Below are 18,595 nucleotides of genomic sequence, written 5' to 3'. Positions count from 1 at the left end.
ACATCTGGATATTTCATGGTTCTGGGGTAGCTCAATTAAAGCATTTAAACTCAGTAAAAAAGAGAAAACGTCTCTTTTTCAGGACACTGTCTTTCAAAGATAATTCGTAAAAATCCAAATAACTTCACAGATCGTCATTGTAAAGGGTTTAAACACTGTTTCCCATGCTTGTACAATGAACCATAAACAATTAATGAACATGCACCTGTGGAACAGTAGTTAAGACACTGACAGATTACAGACGGTAGGCAATTAAGGTCACAGTTATGAAAACTTAGGACACTAGAGGCCTTTCTACTGACTCTGAAAAACACCAAAAGAAATATGCCCAGGGTCCCTGCTCATCTGCGTGCACGTGCCTTAGACATGCTGCAAGGAGGCATGAGGACTGCAGATGTGGCCAGGGCAATAAATTGCAATGTCTGTACAGTGAGACGCCAAAGACAGCGCTACAGGGAGACAGGGTGGAGAGCTGATCGTCCTCGCAGTGGCAGACCACATATAACAACACCTGCACAAGATCGGTACATCCGAACATCACACCAGCAGGACAGGTACAGGATGGCAACGCACAATCCCTCCATCAGTGCTCAGACTCTCAGCCTATTGCGGACAGAGGCTGGACTGAGAGCTTGTAGGCCTGTGGTAAGGCAGGTCCTCACCAGACATCACCGGCAACAACGTCGCCTATGGGTACAAACCCACCATCGCTGGACCAGACAGGACTGGCAAAAAGTGCTCTTCACTGACGAGTCGCAGTTTTGTCTCACCAGGGGTGATCGTCAGATTCGTGTTTATCGTTGAAGGAATGAGCGTTACACCAAGGCCTGTACTCAGGAGCGGGATCGATTTTGAGGTGGAGGGTCCGTCATGGTCTGTCACAGCATCATCAGACTGAGCTTGTGGTCATTGCAGGCAATCTCAACGCTTTGCATTACAGGGAAGACGTCCTCCTCCCTCATGTGGTACCCTTCCTGCAGGCTCATCCTGACATGACCCTCCAGCATGACAATGCCACCAGCCATACTGCTTGTTCTGTGCATGATTTCCTGCAAGACAGGAATGTCAGTGTTCTGCCATGGCCAGCACGTCTGGGACATGTTAGATCGGAGGGTAAGGGCTAGGGCCATTCCCCCCAGAAATGTCCGGGAACTTGCAGGTGCCTTGGTGGAAGAGTGGGGTAACATCTCACAGCAAGAACTGGCAAATCTGGTGCAGTCCACAAGGAGGTAATGCACTGCAGTACTTAAATGTAGCTGGTGGCCACACTAGATACTGACTGATACTGACTGTTACTTTTGATTTTGAAAATTAGCAGTCATATGTATGCTTGTATGCTTTTTTCACAACTGCACGAATGCGTAAGCTCAGCACTACTGTACTTCACTCAAAACCATTTCAAACTCCTGGCTTGCATTTAGACAGGCAGCCCAATTCTGATATTTTTCCACTAATTGGTCTATTGACCAATCACATCAGATCTTTTTCAGAGCTCATCTGATTGGTTAAAAGATCAATGAATGAAAAAGAAATATCAGAATTGGGCTACCTGTCTAAATGCAATCAATCATGGAGACTGACAATTGCATGTGTGCATTTATTCCCCCTCACCCATTTATACTGTGATAGATCTACGTCACAAGCCTGAAGCAAGTGGAACATTCAGAGGAAAGTCATGTTTTTGTCATTTGGAAGGAATCCCACAGGTTGGTTATTTTTCAGCATGTTGTTGTAAAGCTTAGCTCTTACCACAGACACACACACACACAGTGAGAAAGTCTGTACATTTCACCACAGACGACCCAGGAGACAAGAGACCCTTCTCAACAATAATGGAGAGGAGAGGGAGCAACATGACACTTGATCAGCCTTGTATGGTAACCACACTCTGCACACCCCACCATCCCCTCCATTCTCATGAAAGTTCCCACTGTTGACTGGCAGGACTCCAGAGGCCCACCACACCTGCTTTGGCTATCCCTGTTCTCCTGTACCGCTGGGAGAGAGAGAGAGAGACTGGGGGCTGCAGGCGGCCGACTCTCTAATGGTTCTGTGTGAATTTTACTTCCCTTCCTACCCATCCCTGAGTCTGAATACATTGCTGAGCACATGGTAGCAATATCGGCGCAAGATCATACTTCACAAAAATGTGATATCTTAATTTAGTGGTGTCAGTCTGGTTATGGTAATGGGAACCCCTACTTCTCAGCCACTTAATTTCTTCTCTTCTTTTTTGGAAGTGATAAAATGCATGAGGCTGAGTAGGCAGGAAAATTGATATCTCTGTGTCCATAAGAGGCAGCAGACCAAGGGAACGTCAATCACCTTGTCTCACAGGCCACCCAAATCAGTCATGTCCAAGCACCCCACAGCATTGACTTATGTCTATATCCCACACATACTGTACACGGAGTATACAAAATATTAAGAACACCTGCTCTTCCCATGACATAGCCTGACCATCTGAATCCAGGTGAAAGCTATGATCCCTTATTGATGTCAATTGTTAAATCCACATCAATCAGTGTGGATGAAGGGGAGGAGACAGGTTAAAGGAGGATTTTTAAATATTGAGACATGGATTGTGTGTGTGCCATTTAGAATGTGAATGGACAAGACCAAAGATTCAAGTGCCTTTGAACAGGGTATGGTAGTAGGTGCCAGGCTCGCCAGTTTGTGTCAAGAACTGCAACACTGAAGGGTTTTTCATGCGCAACAGTTTCCTGTGTGTATCAAGAATGGTCCACCACCCAAAGGACATCCAGCCAACTTGACACAACTGTTAGGAAGCACTGGCGTCAACAGGGGCCAACATCCCTGAGGAACACGTTCAACACCTTGTTGAGTCCATACCCTGATGAATTGAGGCTGTTCTGTGGGCAGAAGGGGGTGCAACTCAATATGAGGAAGGTGTTCCCAATGTTTGGTGTACATACAGAGAACACATTGTTTGCATTGTTAGGGGACAATGTAAAGCCCTGCATTTCATGGACAATAAAAAAATAAACATAAAAATAGGCTACTCAAACAAATGTGCTTTCATTATACATTATAAATGAATTTGAGACTTGCATCTTGTTCTTGTAGCATTGGGATTGGGTGGAATTTAAGGAACATGAACTGTTTTGCATAAACGTCTATAAATTTGAGGCAATTTTACTTGCCTCTCTCCAAAGTGCTGGAATCTGCCAGATGTGTAACGATAGATATTTCCACATGTGCAAGGAGAAAATGAGAAGGAAAATCAATATTCCTCCATTTTCATCTCTCTGTAGGCTGTTTTGGGTCCAACCAGATTGGTTACACGATGCTCCCCATATTACACAATAAAACACGTCTTTACTCATAAGGAATAGGCCTGCATGCAAAAAACAGACACATTTATCCAATTGTGGAGGCAATTGTAACACACAACAACAAAAACATTTTAAAACCAATTGCCTTGTAGCCCATTATCTGAGTGGGCTGCATTCAGTGTTAAACAAAGGAGGGCACACAAATAGTAACAGAAGAAAACTAACATAAAACTGCAAATTTGTTTGAAAATGTTTTGCCAGTTAACTGTGACCTGGTCAAATTCAAGACCATACGCACTGTTAGCGATGTGACAAGGGCGATGTGAGGAAGTGGTAAAAATGTTTTACCTGGAAACAATTCATATTTATTTAACCAAACATCGGTAAAAGAACAGTGTTGTGCTATTGCATACTAAGTGGGCAAGTTTAAAAACACACATCAGCTTGTACTTATTTTTATACAAAAACATTTCTAAAGAGCATTCCAAAACAAACAAACATTCACACCTAATGCCTCATGTAATCAAACATTTTCATATTGGTCAACATGCTGCTCGCGCTCTTTAAAAATCAAAGGTTATGTACAGTTGAAGTCGAAAGTATACATACACTTTAGCCAAATACATTTAAACTCAGTTTCACAATTCCTGACATTTAATCCTTGTAAAAATTCCTTGACTTAGGTCAGTTAGGATCCCCACTTTATTATAGGAATGTGAAATGTCAGAATAATAGTAGAGAGATTGATTTACTTCAGCTTTTATTTCTTTCATCACATTCCCAGTGGGTCAGAAATTTACATGCATTATATTAGTATTTGGTAGCATTGCCTTTAAATTCTTTAACTTGGGTCAAATGTTTCAGGTAGTCTTCCACAAGCTTCCCACAATAAGTTGGGTGAATTTTGGCCCATTCCTCCTGACAGAGCTGATGTAACTGAGTCAGGTTCGCACACACTTTTTCAGTTCTGCCCACATCTTTTTTATAGGATTGAGGTCAGGGCTTTGTGATGGCCACTCCAATACCTTGACTTTGTTGTCCTTAAGCCATTTTACCACAACTTTGGAAGTATGCTTGGGGTTATTGTCCATTTGGAAGACCCATTTGTAACCAAGCTTTAACTTCCTGACTGATGCCTTGAGATGTTGCTTCAATATATCCACATAATTTTCCACTCTCATGATGCCATCTATTTTGTGAAGTGCACCAGTCCCTCCTGTAGCAAAGCACTCCCACAACATGATGCTGCCACTCCCGTGCTTCACAGTTGGGATGGTGTTCTTCGGCTTGCAAGCGTCCCGATTTCTCCTCCGAACATAACAATGGTCATTATGGCCAAACGGTTATATTTTTGTTTCATCAGACCACATGACATTTCTCCAAAAAGTACAATCTTTGTCCCCATGTGCAGTTGCAAACCGTATTCTGGCTTTTTTATGGCAGTTTTGGAGCAGTGGTTTCTTCCTTGCTGAGCGGCCTTTCAGGTTATGTCGATATAGGACTCGTTTTACTGTGGATATAGATACTTTTGTACCTGTTTCCTCCAGCATCTTCACAACGTCCTTTGCTGTTGTTCTGGGATTGATTTGCACTTTTCGCACCAAAGTACATTAATCTCTAGGAGACAGAATGCGTCTCCTTCCTGAGAGGTATGATGGCTGCATGGTCCCATAGTGTTTACACTTGCATACTATTGTTTGTACAGATGAACGTAGTACCTTCAGGCGTTTGGAAATTGCTCCCAAGGATGAACCAGATGTGGAGGTCTACAATTTTTTTCTGAGGTCTTGGTTGATTTCTTTTGATTTTCCCATGATGTCAAGCAAAGAGGCACTGAGTTTGAAGGTAGGCTTTGAAATACATCCACAGGTACACTTCCAATTGACTCAAATGATGTCAATTAGCCTAACAGAAGCTAATAAAGCCATGACATAATTTTCTGGAATTTTCCAAGCTGTTTAAAGGCACAGTCAACTTAGCGCATGTAAACGTCTGACCCACTGGAATTGTGATACAGTGAATTATAAGTGAAATTATCTGTCTATAAATAGCTGTTGGGAAAATGACTTGTGTCATGCACAAAGTAGATGTCTTAACCGACTTGACAAAACTATAGTTTGTTAACAAGAAATGCGTGTAGTAGTTGAAAAACGAGTTTTAATGACTCCAACCTAAGTGTATGTAAACTCCAACTTCAGCTGTATGTAACCACGGTTTTGTGAGCTATATGGGTCACTCCAATATATTGGTATCACTCCGCAGTGGAGGGATACATCTGAGGTGAGGATTTACAGATTCACTCCTGTGTACACCTGTGTCATGGCTGGGGTCCGCCCCTATATATGGACCCCATGGCCGCGACACGTTCTCTACATCATTTTTGAGGCGCCTGTAGTGCCATAGAGGATTGGAGTGATCCATATAGCTCACATAACTGTGGTTACATACGTAACCTTCGTTATGTTTCACTATGTTGGATCCCTCCAATATATTGGTATACCCATACCAGATTTAGTTGGTGCTAGAGGGACCTGGCCAGCAAACGGTGAAGTCCCAGTGTGGGACTGAGATGCAGGGGCCATCAATGTGTAAGGGGGGGTCCTGGCCCAGTCCCTGGGAAGGGGAGGCGATGCCAACCATAGAGGGGAGGTACCACATTTACCCAATAGTATCTAGCAAAGCCCAGCTGGCCGCAGCACCAATATTAGCGAGGGACACTCCTCTCAGTAGAGCCCAAGACGCAGCCACACCTCGTGTTGAATGTGCCACCACAGATCCCAGCACTGGCCTGCCAACCAGGTGGAATGCTGTCATAATCGTGTCCATGATCCAGTGAGAGAGCCTCTGCTTTGATAACCCAGGCCCCAGGACTCTCTCACCATAGCAGACAAAGAGCTGGTGTGTTGTTCTCACTCACCGAGTCTGCTCCACATAGGCAGCCAGTGCCCATACAGGACACAGCATGCCGGAGGGAGGCCTGAGACAGCAGGTCAGATCTCAGGGGCAGTTGCCAAGGTGCCCCAGACAACAGGGACAGGAGAAGGCCCCAGACAACAGTCTATGTACGATGTGAGCAAATGAGGTGAGATAAGGGAGGTAAAGGCAAAAAAAAGGCCACGGTGGCAAAGTAAATACAATATAGCAAGTAAAACACTGGAATGGTAGATTTGCAGTGGAAGAATGTGCAAAGTAGAAATAAAAATAATGGGGTGCAAAGGAGCAAAATAAATAAATAAATAAAATAAATACAGTAGGGAAAGAGGTAGTTGTTTGGACTAAATTATAGGTGGGCTATGTACAGGTGCAGTAATCTGTTATATTACACTTACCAGTGACTTACCAAGAGAACTTCAGAAAGTTTTACCTCAAACCATATGTCCATGGGGTCTATATATAGGGGCGGACCCCAGCTGTGACACAGGTGTACACCGGAGTGAATCTGTAAATCATTACCTCCGCCACGGAGTGATACCAATATATTGGAGCGATCCAATATCGTGAAACATAACCCACCAACCACCATCTGACCGGTTTCCACGTTGTTGTCTTAAGGTTGGTCATAAAGTGGCGGTAGGGTAGCTTAGTGGTTAGAGCGTTGGACTAGTAACCGTGAAAGTTGCAAGTTCAAATCCCCGAGCTGACAAGGTACAAATCTGTCGTTCTGTCCCTGAACAGGCAGTTATCTCACTGTTCCTAGGCCGTCATTGAAAATAAGAATTTGTTCTTAACTGAATTGCCTAGTTAAGTAAAAGTTAAAAGTGTTGTTAAGGTTAGGTTTAAAATGACATTTTACAGTTGCAATATGTTACTTTTTGGGTGACGTGACCAAATTCACATAGGGTTAGGGTCTAAGAAGCGGTATATCTGTTCTATGCGCGCTATTCCTATGTAGATGTGTTCAATGTGCGCCATTTCTATGCTTCCTGGTCTTAAGTTTCACATTTGCGTATTTTACTTTCGGTTTTGTACACCAGCTAAAAACAGCTGAAAATACAGTACTTTGGTTATGGAAAATACACTGCTCAAAAAAATAAAGGGAACACTTAAACAACACAATGTAACTCCAAGTCAATCACACTTCTGTGAAATCAAACTGTCCACTTAGGAAGCAACACTGATTGACAATAAATTTCACATGCTGTTGTGCAAATGGAATAGACAACAAAATAGACAATTATAGGCAATTAGCAAGACACCCCAAATAAAGGAGTGGTTCTGCAGGTGGGGACCACAGACCACTTCTCAGTTCCTATGCTTCCTGGCTGATGTTTTGGTCACTTTTGAATGCTGGCGGTGCTTTCACTCTAGTGGTAGCATGAGACGGAGTCTACAACCCACACAAGTGGCTCAGGTAGTGCAGCTCATCCAGGATGACACATCAATGCGAGCTGTGGCAAGAAGGTTTGCTGTGTCTGTCAGCGTAGTGTCCAGAGCATGGAGGCGCTACCAGGAGACAGGCCAGTACATCAGGAGACGTGGAGGAGGCCGTAGGTGGGCAACAACTCAGCAGCAGGAAAATGACCTCCAGCAGGCCACAAATGTGCATGTGTCTGCTCAAACGGTCAGAAACCGACTCCATGAGGGTGGTATGAGGGCCCGACGTCCACAGGTGGGGGTTGTGCTTACAGCCCAACACCGTGCAGGACGTTTGGCATTTGCCAGAGAACACCAAGATTGGAAAATTCGCCACTGGCGCCCTGTGCTTTTCACAGATGAAAGCAGGTTCACACTGAGCACGTGACAGACGTGACAGAGTCTGGAGACACTGTGGAGAATGTTCTGCTGCCTGCAACATCCTCCAGCATGACCGGTTTGGCGGTGGGTCAGTCATGGTGTGGGGTGGCATTTCTTTGGGGAGCCGCACAGCCCTCCATGTGCTCGCCAGAGGTAGCCTGACTGCCATTAGGTACCGAGATGAGATCCTCAGACCCCTTGCTAATATGCAAGACAATGCTAGACCTCGTGGCTGGAGTGTGTCAGCAGTTCCTGCAAGAGGAAGGCATTGATGCTGTGGACTGGCCCGCCCGTTCCCCAGACATGAATCCAATTGAGCACATCTGGGACATCATGTCTTGCTCCATCCACCAACGCCACGTTGCACCACAGACTGTCCAGGAGTTGGCGGATGCTTTAGTCCAGGTCTGGGAGGAGATCCCTCAGGAGACCATCCGCCACCTCATCAGGAGCATGCCCAGGCGTTGTAAGGAGGTCATACAGGCACGTGGAGGCCACACACACTACTGAGCCTCATTTTGACTTGTTTTAAGGACATTACATCAAAGTTGGATCTGCCTGTAGTGTGGTTTTCCACTTTAATTTTGAGTGTGACTCCAAATCCAGACCTCCATGGGTTGATAAATTTGATTTCCATTGATAATTTTGTGTGATTTTGTTGTCAGAACATTCAACTATGTAATGAAAAAAGTATTCAATAAGAATATTTCATTCATTCAGATCTAGGATGTGTTATTTTAGTGTTCCCTTTATTTTTTTGAGCAGTGTATATTTCACAGCGGTTTACAATGATTATCTACACTATACGTTCTTGTTTTGTCACATAAACTGAAATTAGGCGACCTATTATAATTTTAGCATCCAGGAAATGCATATTTAAGAAGTTACATTTAGAAATAGGCGGAGTTTATGACTTTGTGGCTGTGGTAACTAAAGACGACCCATCTGACCTCCATCAGTACTTCTTCCGGTTAAAATGGTCATGCTATCTGTCAAGTAACGCGTGATTTCATCAAATACATGTATCCAAAATGGATGGTTCTGAATCTCGCGGTATCGTGTAGAAAGGGGCTCAGCTTCTTCTTCCTGAGGTCGGCGCGTGTGCTGCTTGATTTGCTCGCTAGTCTAAAGGTTTTTTTTGGTGTGTCGCTGAGCTGCTGTAGTAGGGATGATGATGATGGCGGAGTTGGTACAGGGACAGGCCTCGGTGGCTCAGCCTGGAACGAAAGCAGATGGCTTCGCCGACGCTTTACACCGGGCCCGACAGGTAATTCATTACAACGAAGAGAAACCGAATGATTTCAGACGAGAAACGAACAAGACCATTCTGCGTGGTGGAGGAGTGCACTTTTTTTTCTACCAGCGCACCCACAGAACCCCTTTTACTCTACAAAACACACTTCTCCCGTATATATAGCTAGCTAACTAGCCACACTAGGTCCAAGTGACTGCATGGCTGTGCCTGCAGATTATGAGAATGCGGACCAAAAGACGCACAATTAAAAAGTCTAACAAGCAAGTTAATTAGGCAAAGCATGATTGACGCAACATAGAAATCAACTGCATGAAACTGAGGTGAGGGTAACTTTTTTTAAAGCAAGGCATAAGCAACAAATTGCAACCTGTTGTAAAGCCACATAAGTTGAAGCTAGTTAACACTAGCTAACTATTTCTACCACCAGCGTCGAAACTACCGGTATGGCCGTGGCCTAGTTTCGTGGTGAAGCCAGAAATATCAGCTGATTTCAGCCAAGCGCTGTCAAAAGTTGTCTTAATAGCAGAAAACAAGACAACTCGATGTGTTAAATTGCAACCACTCGCACATTTACACTGGATAAAATAAGTTGGCTAGCTAACTACAGCGATGTAGCCATGTCCAACTATTTCAGAATCCAGGACCGAGTTGACGTTGGCTAGCTGTTAAGCTATCGAGTGCTTCAGTCTGGTAGCAAAACCAGCTAACCTCGATTATACAAATTAAGCCAGATAACATGCACGGTTAAATAGCAACGGCAACAGCTTATGTTGACCGTAAAGTTTAGCGAAAATGTGATCACTGAACTTTTTTTTGCAGCCAGGGTGTCAGCTAGCTAAATGGTATTGGACGTTATAACTCAGTAGCTACTGGCTAGCTAACGGTACAACAACGTTACTCCAGTCTTGGAATTAGCTACCGGTAACTAACTAGATAACCTTATCTAGCTAGTTAGCTAACGAGTTGTAACGTCCAATATTTCCTATGCATTTTTTTAGCTTGCTAACTAGCTACTTCTTGACGTCTCGAAGTTAGCTATGTCATTTGGGCATATGATGAAAAAATGCTAGGCACTGTAGTTATTCAGAATTGATTCATCTTTAACCTCCCAAACACTCTGTATTCGACTACAATATTACAATTGATCATCAAACCACAGCTAGCTACATAGCTACTACGGTGCAAATTATTAAATTTAAAATACCAGTATCATGCATGCAACATGGTAAAAGTTTCCCGAGATGACTATAACTTCAGGACGTAGGCTATTGAAAACAGTGAAGGAAAACTGCCAACCGCTCCCCATTCCTTCCTAGTTGGTATCTGCACTCGGGCCGAGTTCTTGTGAAGCCTTTACTCCCAGGGCTAAAACCCACACCTGTTTTCACATAGTCTCGGCCAGGGAAATATGACAAAGAAAATAATGAGCTGAAATCCTCCTAACTGCATATTTTAAAAGCAACTATTAGTCTTCATTACCATAATCGACACTAACCCAGATATTCACAACATATTCGCCCTGAGAAAGACACATTCCTGCAAATAAACCCAGATGAACATATGGCATAAGCACATGTTTGGGTGTACTGGTGTCCATTTCATAATGCCCGAGGTCTCTTCCCCCAACTCTCTCAGCTGTGTGCGTATCCCATGAGCTACAAGCGTGTGGCCTTGTAGTCATGCATCACGCTTGTGGGTCAGGTTTTAGTTTTCCTCTGATAACCGTGGCACCGTGCTGTCCCTTGCGGCTTCCCTATAGGCCCCAGGTCTGTGCTTCTGGGAAGAGGAATAGGACAGCCATGCCATTTGCCCATTTAGCTTTTATCAACTCCATAGGGGGAAAAGTAGAACAGGTCCAGAGACCCTGCCCATTTTACTGCTAGCCTGTACAAAGACCAAAGATTTCAATACACTGCTTCTTAGTGCTGAGCGGTTAGTGCTTTTTGAGTTTGTTTTCGGTTAGATTTATAAAATATCACTGTTTTTCCATTTCAATTATGTTTTTAAACATTTAAATGCATTATGTGGTTTGAATGCTGTAACACAGAAAACAACAATTAATAAATCATGGTAGTGACTGCCCATTACTGCTTATCATAACCAGGATTAATTCACATTACTTTAATGAAATATTACATTTGTTTTATTTGATTACTTTATTTCATTCCAACTCATCTCTATAGAGCTGCTGTCTGACAAAATCACTTTTTAGTAGTTCATCAAAATAAATAAGGCATCATTTTATGACTGCTGAATACTAACTATCAGTCATTTAATCATATATTTTCAGGTTGAGGCCTTTGAAGCAACAGCTCTATTTGTCTCTTCTCTCCCTTTCTGTGACTGACTCACAGACCAGACAATGGTTTATGGTCATTGTAGTTCATTACCATGTTTTCTTTGCTAAACTATGTAGAATGCACAGAACCAATATGGGAATTCAAATAAATGAATTGTAGGTCAATTAGTTTAATAAATGGATAACACGCCTATAACCAGTGCTGATTAATCGCTCAGCACTACAGTTTCTAACTGAAAATAGCACTCCACCCCAAAATAGCCCTTGTGTGTTATGTTTTCTGTAGGCCCTATGTGTCTGATATTGTGACTGAACATTAGGCCTACTGTCATTCAGTGTTGAGGTTGAGTTGCTATTCTGTCTCTGATCAAGTATATGCATGTCGTTTCTCAAAGGTGCAATATGCAAAAATCGCTCCACCATTTCCTGGTTGCAAAAATCCTCATCGTTCGCCTAATTTCATTGTATCATCTAAACTGCGGTGAAATGTAATTTCATTAACCAAAAATATTGTATTTTTAGCTGTTTGACGCTGATGGACAAAACCAAGATTAAGAGGCAAAAACAAAACTTAAGAATGGGAATAATAGAAATAGCTTTGCGCTGGATGGGTCAACGTGTAGTTCATACATGCATAATCTGCGCGGAATTACTGTATTACCTCATTTAGCCACGAAATCCCTTGTTTAAAATGGACTTTTTCTGGAAGCTGTGCCATTTCCCCCCACGTGGGCCAGCCCCCAAGCAATTTGAGTTCAATCCAATGAGCTTCAGCCCCTTGTCATTTGAGTGACATCTAGCAAGAGGCACAAGATGCACGCAGAGCGAGGGAGCAATGATGTGGTACACGTACACATATGTGTTGTAGTTTTTCGGGGACCAATTTTTCCTTGCGCTACTTTCCGAAATACTGGACAAAAACTATATAAAAGTTCCGGAGAATCTTTCACTTCGCAATGTTTTTGATATAGCTGAATATTTATGCAAATGTCATCCAGTCCTTAATGAAAAATAGAATAAAAATATTTTTTACTTTAAGAACCTTAACATCAATGCCATAGTGTGGTATGCAGAGCGGAATTACCCCCTGACGCATGAGTGTTTGACCTGTAATTTCAGAGCAAACTGGCCTCACCAACCTCGGGCATGTTCCCTGAGCATCAGAATATCCTCTGGCATTTCTTCCCTCATGGAACTAGCCTGCCCCAAACCCCCTTGACAGTCAGCAACAGTTGTTTTGTGAGGACTATACTAGTCTTCTAGGCACGAGCCTTTCGCTAGGTAGTTGATTTATCAGTGTGCGGCTCACAGTGTTGACATACCACCCCGGCATTTCCCAGAAAGAAGGTTTAGCTCTAGGGAAGAGGGGGAGCTTTCACTCACCCAGTCCGTGACCCCCTGCCCAGTTCAGCTCAGCCCTAACTGGGATCAGGAGCCATGTTGGAAAGCTGTTTTTTTCTCTCCTCCCCTCTCACTTTGAGGCAGGCAGGAAGCTCTGTGTGGTGGCACTGAAGTAGATAATGATCGCTGAAGTTGATGGAAGGCTCTAATTTTCAGCTTCTAATTTGCGACTATGTTGCCGAAACTCTATACTTTCTTTAATGGCTAGAGGTAGTGGTGGAGGGGGGGTTTAGGGGAAACTGGCCTCATGCTTTTGTACGACGTTTTGATTTGAATGTCAATCTACTGAGAATACATGTAGTTAATTGGTGTTGGCAAGGGGAAAATTTCAGGTGAGGAGTTGCAAGCAGTGTTTTGTCAAATGTGCATGTGGTGCAGCTATAGCTAGTTTCATAACTAGGTAGTTAGTCCCTTTCATTTTCCTTCAGATGGAGGACCGGTTATGTGCTGCTATCAGTGTTCTCACCCTAGCCCTTCCTCTCCTCTATCCCTCTTCTCAGATTGCGGCGAAGATGGGAGGTGACCAGATGCCCCACATGAACAACTCTTCTCCAGTCCTAGACCCCTCTCTCTACGGCTACGGCGGCCAGAAGCGCTCAATGGATGATGGAGGTAAGCAGGCGGTGGCAGTTGGTCTCTCCACTCTCCCTCATGCACTATACAAAACAATCCTCCTGTTTTAATATGAACCTTAACACTTATCCCCGTTACAGTATGCTCAACTGGGTACCCTTCAAACGGCTTTGGGAAAGAGCGCTGCAACCGAGTGTGAGGGTCCTTCTGGTTTTTATGCAATCTTACCGTACTTGTTGAGGACTGTGGTAGAACACTTAAGCCAAATACCATGTTGGCTTAATCAAACCCTGTTGTCTGAAGTGCCATTGCAAACACTATGAAGTAATTGATTGGTCCACCTTAGCTTTTTAAATCCACTCCATATTTCAGCTGTCTTGAGACTGTGGTGTAGCCAACTGACCAGGATAACCAGCGACCCCCAGGTCAAGAGATCAGTCATGACGGCACTACGTAATGTGAGCTCTTGTCACTTGTTTATGTATATTCTGTCTCGTAGCCTATTTGTGGAAGGTGTAGGAGCTAGCCAGTATGTTTGTCAAGCAATGGGGCCCTCTGGATAGCAGGTCTGTTGCGTTTTGAATGACATGTAATTGTACTAGTAGTGGGCTGGCTTGGATCGGTGCTGCCTTGTGCCAATGGGAGGGGAAATGTGGAAGTGGGTAGAGTAACCACTAGCCAGGAGGAGTTGGGAAGTGCTCTGCCTCTCTGTAGCTCGATTCAGACAGAGCTTTCTCCTCCTCGTCCTGTGTTATTTCAGGGCAGGATTACTGTCCAACACCACAAAGTAAATTAACTGTTAGGTCAGAACAGAAGCAGATCCCTAGTTACCCAGAGGCCATTGAGGGGATTTCTCATTCTAACCCTCCCTCCTCCTGCAGCACAATGCTCTAGCTGCGACAGATATGATTGATCGACATTGGTTGCTTGATAAACCACAAACTGCAGGTTACATGCCTCCAAAGCTGTAAGGGATTAAAAAAAAGGCCAAATGCAGCGAGCAGCAGCAAGTGAAACAGGTTTGTGGTTAGAGGCAAGTCCACCAAGTAGAGAAAGGAACCGTGCTTCTAGAAATGTGGATAATGCTGATTGAGCTCATATCAGTTGTTGCTATTCATAAAGATTCATATTTATAACTATTGTCGTTATGGTTACTTTTTGTTATGCTAATGACCAATGACGTGTATTTACAGATGAAAACAATTCAATAGACAGCACAACTGATCTGGATTTCATTGTAATTGAGTGAGCCCTAACATTAAGGATCTTGCTGCATTGGCTTCGCGTTCACACTTCCAGTGGTTATAGGAATTGTAATTCTGTGGTGTTAGTGTGTTTGCTACATCTTGCTGCAGAATCAGTTCAGCAAATGGGCTGCAGCTGCCTTGAAGGAATTGCAGGGGATGAGATGAGACCAGTTCGGGGGGTCCTTGATGTGGAAAATTACCTTCTAAGCTTACAGGCCCAGTAAAAGCAGGAGCAACAGAAGTCAGCTAAACCTTATGTAAGGCTTTACTCATGACTTAACTCCAGCCTCTCCCTGAGGAAGCAGTTCTGTCAGAGCTTTTATGTTATAAAACAGGAAATGGCTTGGCCTAATCTAATAAGGGGTTAAGAGGTATTGTCCGATGGTCGCAAAGGTCAGTGTGAACATGGTTTTACGTTTTTGTATTGAAGCCCTCGATTCACATTCCGGCTCAATTCTGTTTTGCTCTCGCAGTTTGAAACCTGGCAAACTAGAAATGTAACTGAACTGTATGCATTTTCATTTTCCAACATCTGCCTTTTCCTTTGGGCCTCTAGCGCTGGGTGTGTTTCTGATTTCAAATGTACACCGTATTTTGTCTGTGAAAGAATTCATGACTTATCCTAATACTTGTGTCTAAAGTGTGCATCTGTCATTGCTCATAGTTTTCCCTCTGTAGGTCAGTATTTTCCTGCGTACTTTACTCAGTCTGTTTTAGAAGCATATGACAATGGAACACTCGGTAAATTTGAACTAGCCTATCTTGTTTACCAACAAAATGTTTTCAATTCACCAAGCATGTTTGACAAGCTGTCCTTAGTTTTACACGTTATTGTTATTATTATTGTTGTTGTGTATGTCGGCGGTTGATTCTTCTGGAATTGTAGCTAACCCGCAAGGGTGTGGCTTTGCAGAATGGTGGAATGTTTCGTGTGGTTACCCATATGCACCCAAAATGTAGATTTGGGCAATTTTGTGTCGGTGAAGCAGAAACCCCAGTCAGTTATTGTCCTCTTAACCTGTCATGGTGTGGTATATTTTCGCTCTGAATGCATGGCTGAATAAGTTGTGTGCAGTTCTGGTGGCTGTTTGGCTGGCCAACTCACTTGTTTTCAACAATTTGCTCTTCAGTTTCTCAAGGTTAAGCTACACAAAATATGAAATGTAACAACAGTCGGCTGTTGCACTGTATAAATACATCGGTCACCCCTGTTAGGTCCTTAATGGTCACTTTTAAATAATACAAGTACCATTTAACACCGTTTAAGTTAAGCACAAGTCCTCCGCAGTGTAATGTCTGTGTGAATTGACACCACATCATACATGCTTTATATTCATAGGCATTTAATTTCTTTACCTCAATGCATTTCCAACAACTAAATATGTGCAAACGACCGTAAAAATGTAGTGAACCTTGTAGATATCCGTTTATGGTGTTCTGTCAGTAGCACCATATCATTCAGTGAACCTTTAAGTCCACTGCTTATTGCAACCTGTCAAAATGCATGTCTGTGCTGATAACCAGTGACCCGGGTACTATCTCTGAACCATGCACACGCCTCATTTCCATAGCTGTGCACACCCCTGCTGTGTGTCAGACAGAGCCATCTCCATCTGTTTTTTTATCCAATCCACCCGGAGTCACTTCTCTTGGTCCTGCAGCCACAATGGTTATTCTGTATTTTTGAGTTTTGCATTGATTGGAGTTAATTTGGTCTCAAGCTAATTGTTTCCCCCTGTTCCTCTCCCCCTTCCTGTTTTCCCATCATATCGTTTCTCAGTAGGTAACCAGCTGGGTGGAATGGTACATCAAAGGTGAGACTCATCTTCTCAAATGACTTTGTATTGATGGATGTGTGAGTAGATATTGATTTAACAGTAGATCAATCAGGCTATGAACCTCACTATTGCCCCTGTATCCAGTAGCATCTCAGATAGTTGCATGCAGAACAAATAGGCCTTTGTGGTTTTAGTCAAACACATGTTCTTCTTGTCATCAAGTTTGGCACAGAATGACACTTTCATGAATTAAAGGGATACCTAGTTGGAAGTTTTCATGTCTCAAGTTGAGCAGAGTCCATGTTGTGTAGAAATCGGCAGCCATCAATCCAAATGAATGGGAAATATGGGGGCAACATAAGATGCCGAGGCGGGCCGCCACTCCAGAAAAAGATGATGCATTTATTTACATATTTTTCGTGACTAAAACGATTTCAGTGTAAACTTAAGACTCAAACCAGATATAATGTATGTAGTAAAGATAATGGATAATCTTTGAGAACTAACGATCCCCATAATAAAAACTAGACGGGCAGAACCTAAAATAAAAAGTCCTGGCATGGAGCCCCCCCATTTGATTTTGTTTGAGTCAGTCATAGCATAAGACCATGGCAAATACCATTTAGCCTTCTGTGTTGCTCTCCCTATCCCCCAATTCCTTTGACCTCTGAAGCAGAGGTTCTGTTGTCTAGTTCCTGTAGGTCTGATATCTGTAATAGTATTGGTTAACATTGCAGATTTTTTTATTGAAACAGCTCAATGTTTATGAAGGGGTTTTAGATTAATTGCATTTTGTTCTTGACCTGCTCTGGTGAGATGCAGTACTGACTCTCTCCTCCCTAGGGACTCAGGCCATGAACACTCAGTCTCTGGTGCCTACATTATTGTCTTGTTAATGTCAGTATTGCCTTGTAACTTCAACTTTAGGCCTTGTATAATGTATTGTTCATTTTACAAAGTTATTAAATAATACTTGCGTTTTGTTCGCTTGTCATTACCATTTTTTGATCCTGGTCAGCAAAATTCGTACTTCACTGCACGTGGCTTTACTGTAATATTAGATAGAGTCAGATTAATAAAAAAATGAAATATTATTTTGGCTTATGTGTTTTTCTCAGCCCTGTTGCAAAATGTGTAGGGTTGCAGGAAAATTGCTTTAAAACAGCAAATATGTCAGGTAATCTAAAGTTTTGGTCAGAGACAGTGCCATTGGCCACGCCCACTACTAACCCAACCCCCCCCAAACCTCACTTTGTCATTGCTGCTGAATGAAATCCTGGGGGAACACTGAGATGCATCTTTGGGTTGAGGGTGAACTTTCCCGTCAAGCTTTCATAAGTATGATAATAAAATCCTATCATTTATAAGTAGGCCATACTACGTCCCAGTAGATACGGTATACACCCTTAATGGTTTTGTACTGGGGCCTCGGTCATTGATTGTTGTCGTGGTGTCTTGCAGGGCTATTATGACAGAAGACTTCAAAGTGCCTGATAAGATGGTTGGATTCAGTAAGTAACACTATTTAGCTGTTGATAATACTCCCACACACATTCTAGTGATTGTCTCCAACTTACAGTACTCACATGAACTGTTTGGGGACATTTGCAACAAACACTGGCTGGGATATTGACATTTTAACTGTTGTAATTCCCTTTCCTCTCACCCACACTCAGTCATTGGAAGAGGAGGAGAGCAGATCACAAGAATTCAGTTGGAGTCAGGCTGCAAGATTCAGATAGCTGCAGGTAAGTTCTGCCTAAAGAAGAGACAGTGGCCCTCTATACCTTAGTTTGTCATGTCAGTACTTGACTGAGTTGCTACTAAGGTCCTTCCTGTTATCGGTGATAGCGTTTCCAGGAAGCCCAGAAGCACACCCTGAGTACGAGGCAAGCTCATGACACAACCTGCTCAACAGGTTCAGCTGAGAGAAACTGAAGCCTTGTCAAATCTTATCTACAACCATATATACGCCCACAATGAATATATTGAGTCATTTTGTAGTGAAATAA

The 18,595-nt window shown here is 43.1% G+C and overlaps 1 protein-coding gene across 14 annotated transcripts in view; it reads left to right on the top strand.

The window, feature by feature from the left end:
* Positions 1-9,103: 9,103 nt before the first annotated feature.
* The window catches only part of LOC112230992 (far upstream element-binding protein 3), a 28,135-nt gene continuing 18,643 nt past the window's right edge, over positions 9,104-18,595 (top strand). For 4 of the 14 annotated variants that reach the window (XM_042311049.1, XM_024397458.2, XM_024397463.2 and 1 more), the window contains exons 1-5: positions 9,106-9,297; positions 13,486-13,597; positions 16,586-16,619; positions 18,045-18,094; positions 18,260-18,331. In XM_042311049.1, the coding sequence (XP_042166983.1) occupies positions 9,199-9,297; positions 13,486-13,597; positions 16,586-16,619; positions 18,045-18,094; positions 18,260-18,331 (367 nt within the window). In that variant the 5' untranslated portion in view covers positions 9,106-9,198. Of the gene's footprint in view, positions 9,298-13,485; positions 13,598-13,698; positions 14,017-15,110; positions 15,199-16,585; positions 16,620-18,044; positions 18,095-18,259; positions 18,332-18,595 lie in introns of those variants that run through there. The other 10 variants (XM_024397457.2, XM_024397456.2, XM_024397459.2 and 7 more) reach the window with 7 other exon arrangements.

Source organism: Oncorhynchus tshawytscha, linkage group LG33 (assembly GCF_018296145.1).
Source record: "Oncorhynchus tshawytscha isolate Ot180627B linkage group LG33, Otsh_v2.0, whole genome shotgun sequence".
Lineage (NCBI taxonomy): Eukaryota > Metazoa > Chordata > Actinopteri > Salmoniformes > Salmonidae > Oncorhynchus > Oncorhynchus tshawytscha.
The sequence above is the reverse complement of the archived record's forward strand: the minus strand, read 5'-3'. Positions and strand labels throughout refer to the sequence as shown.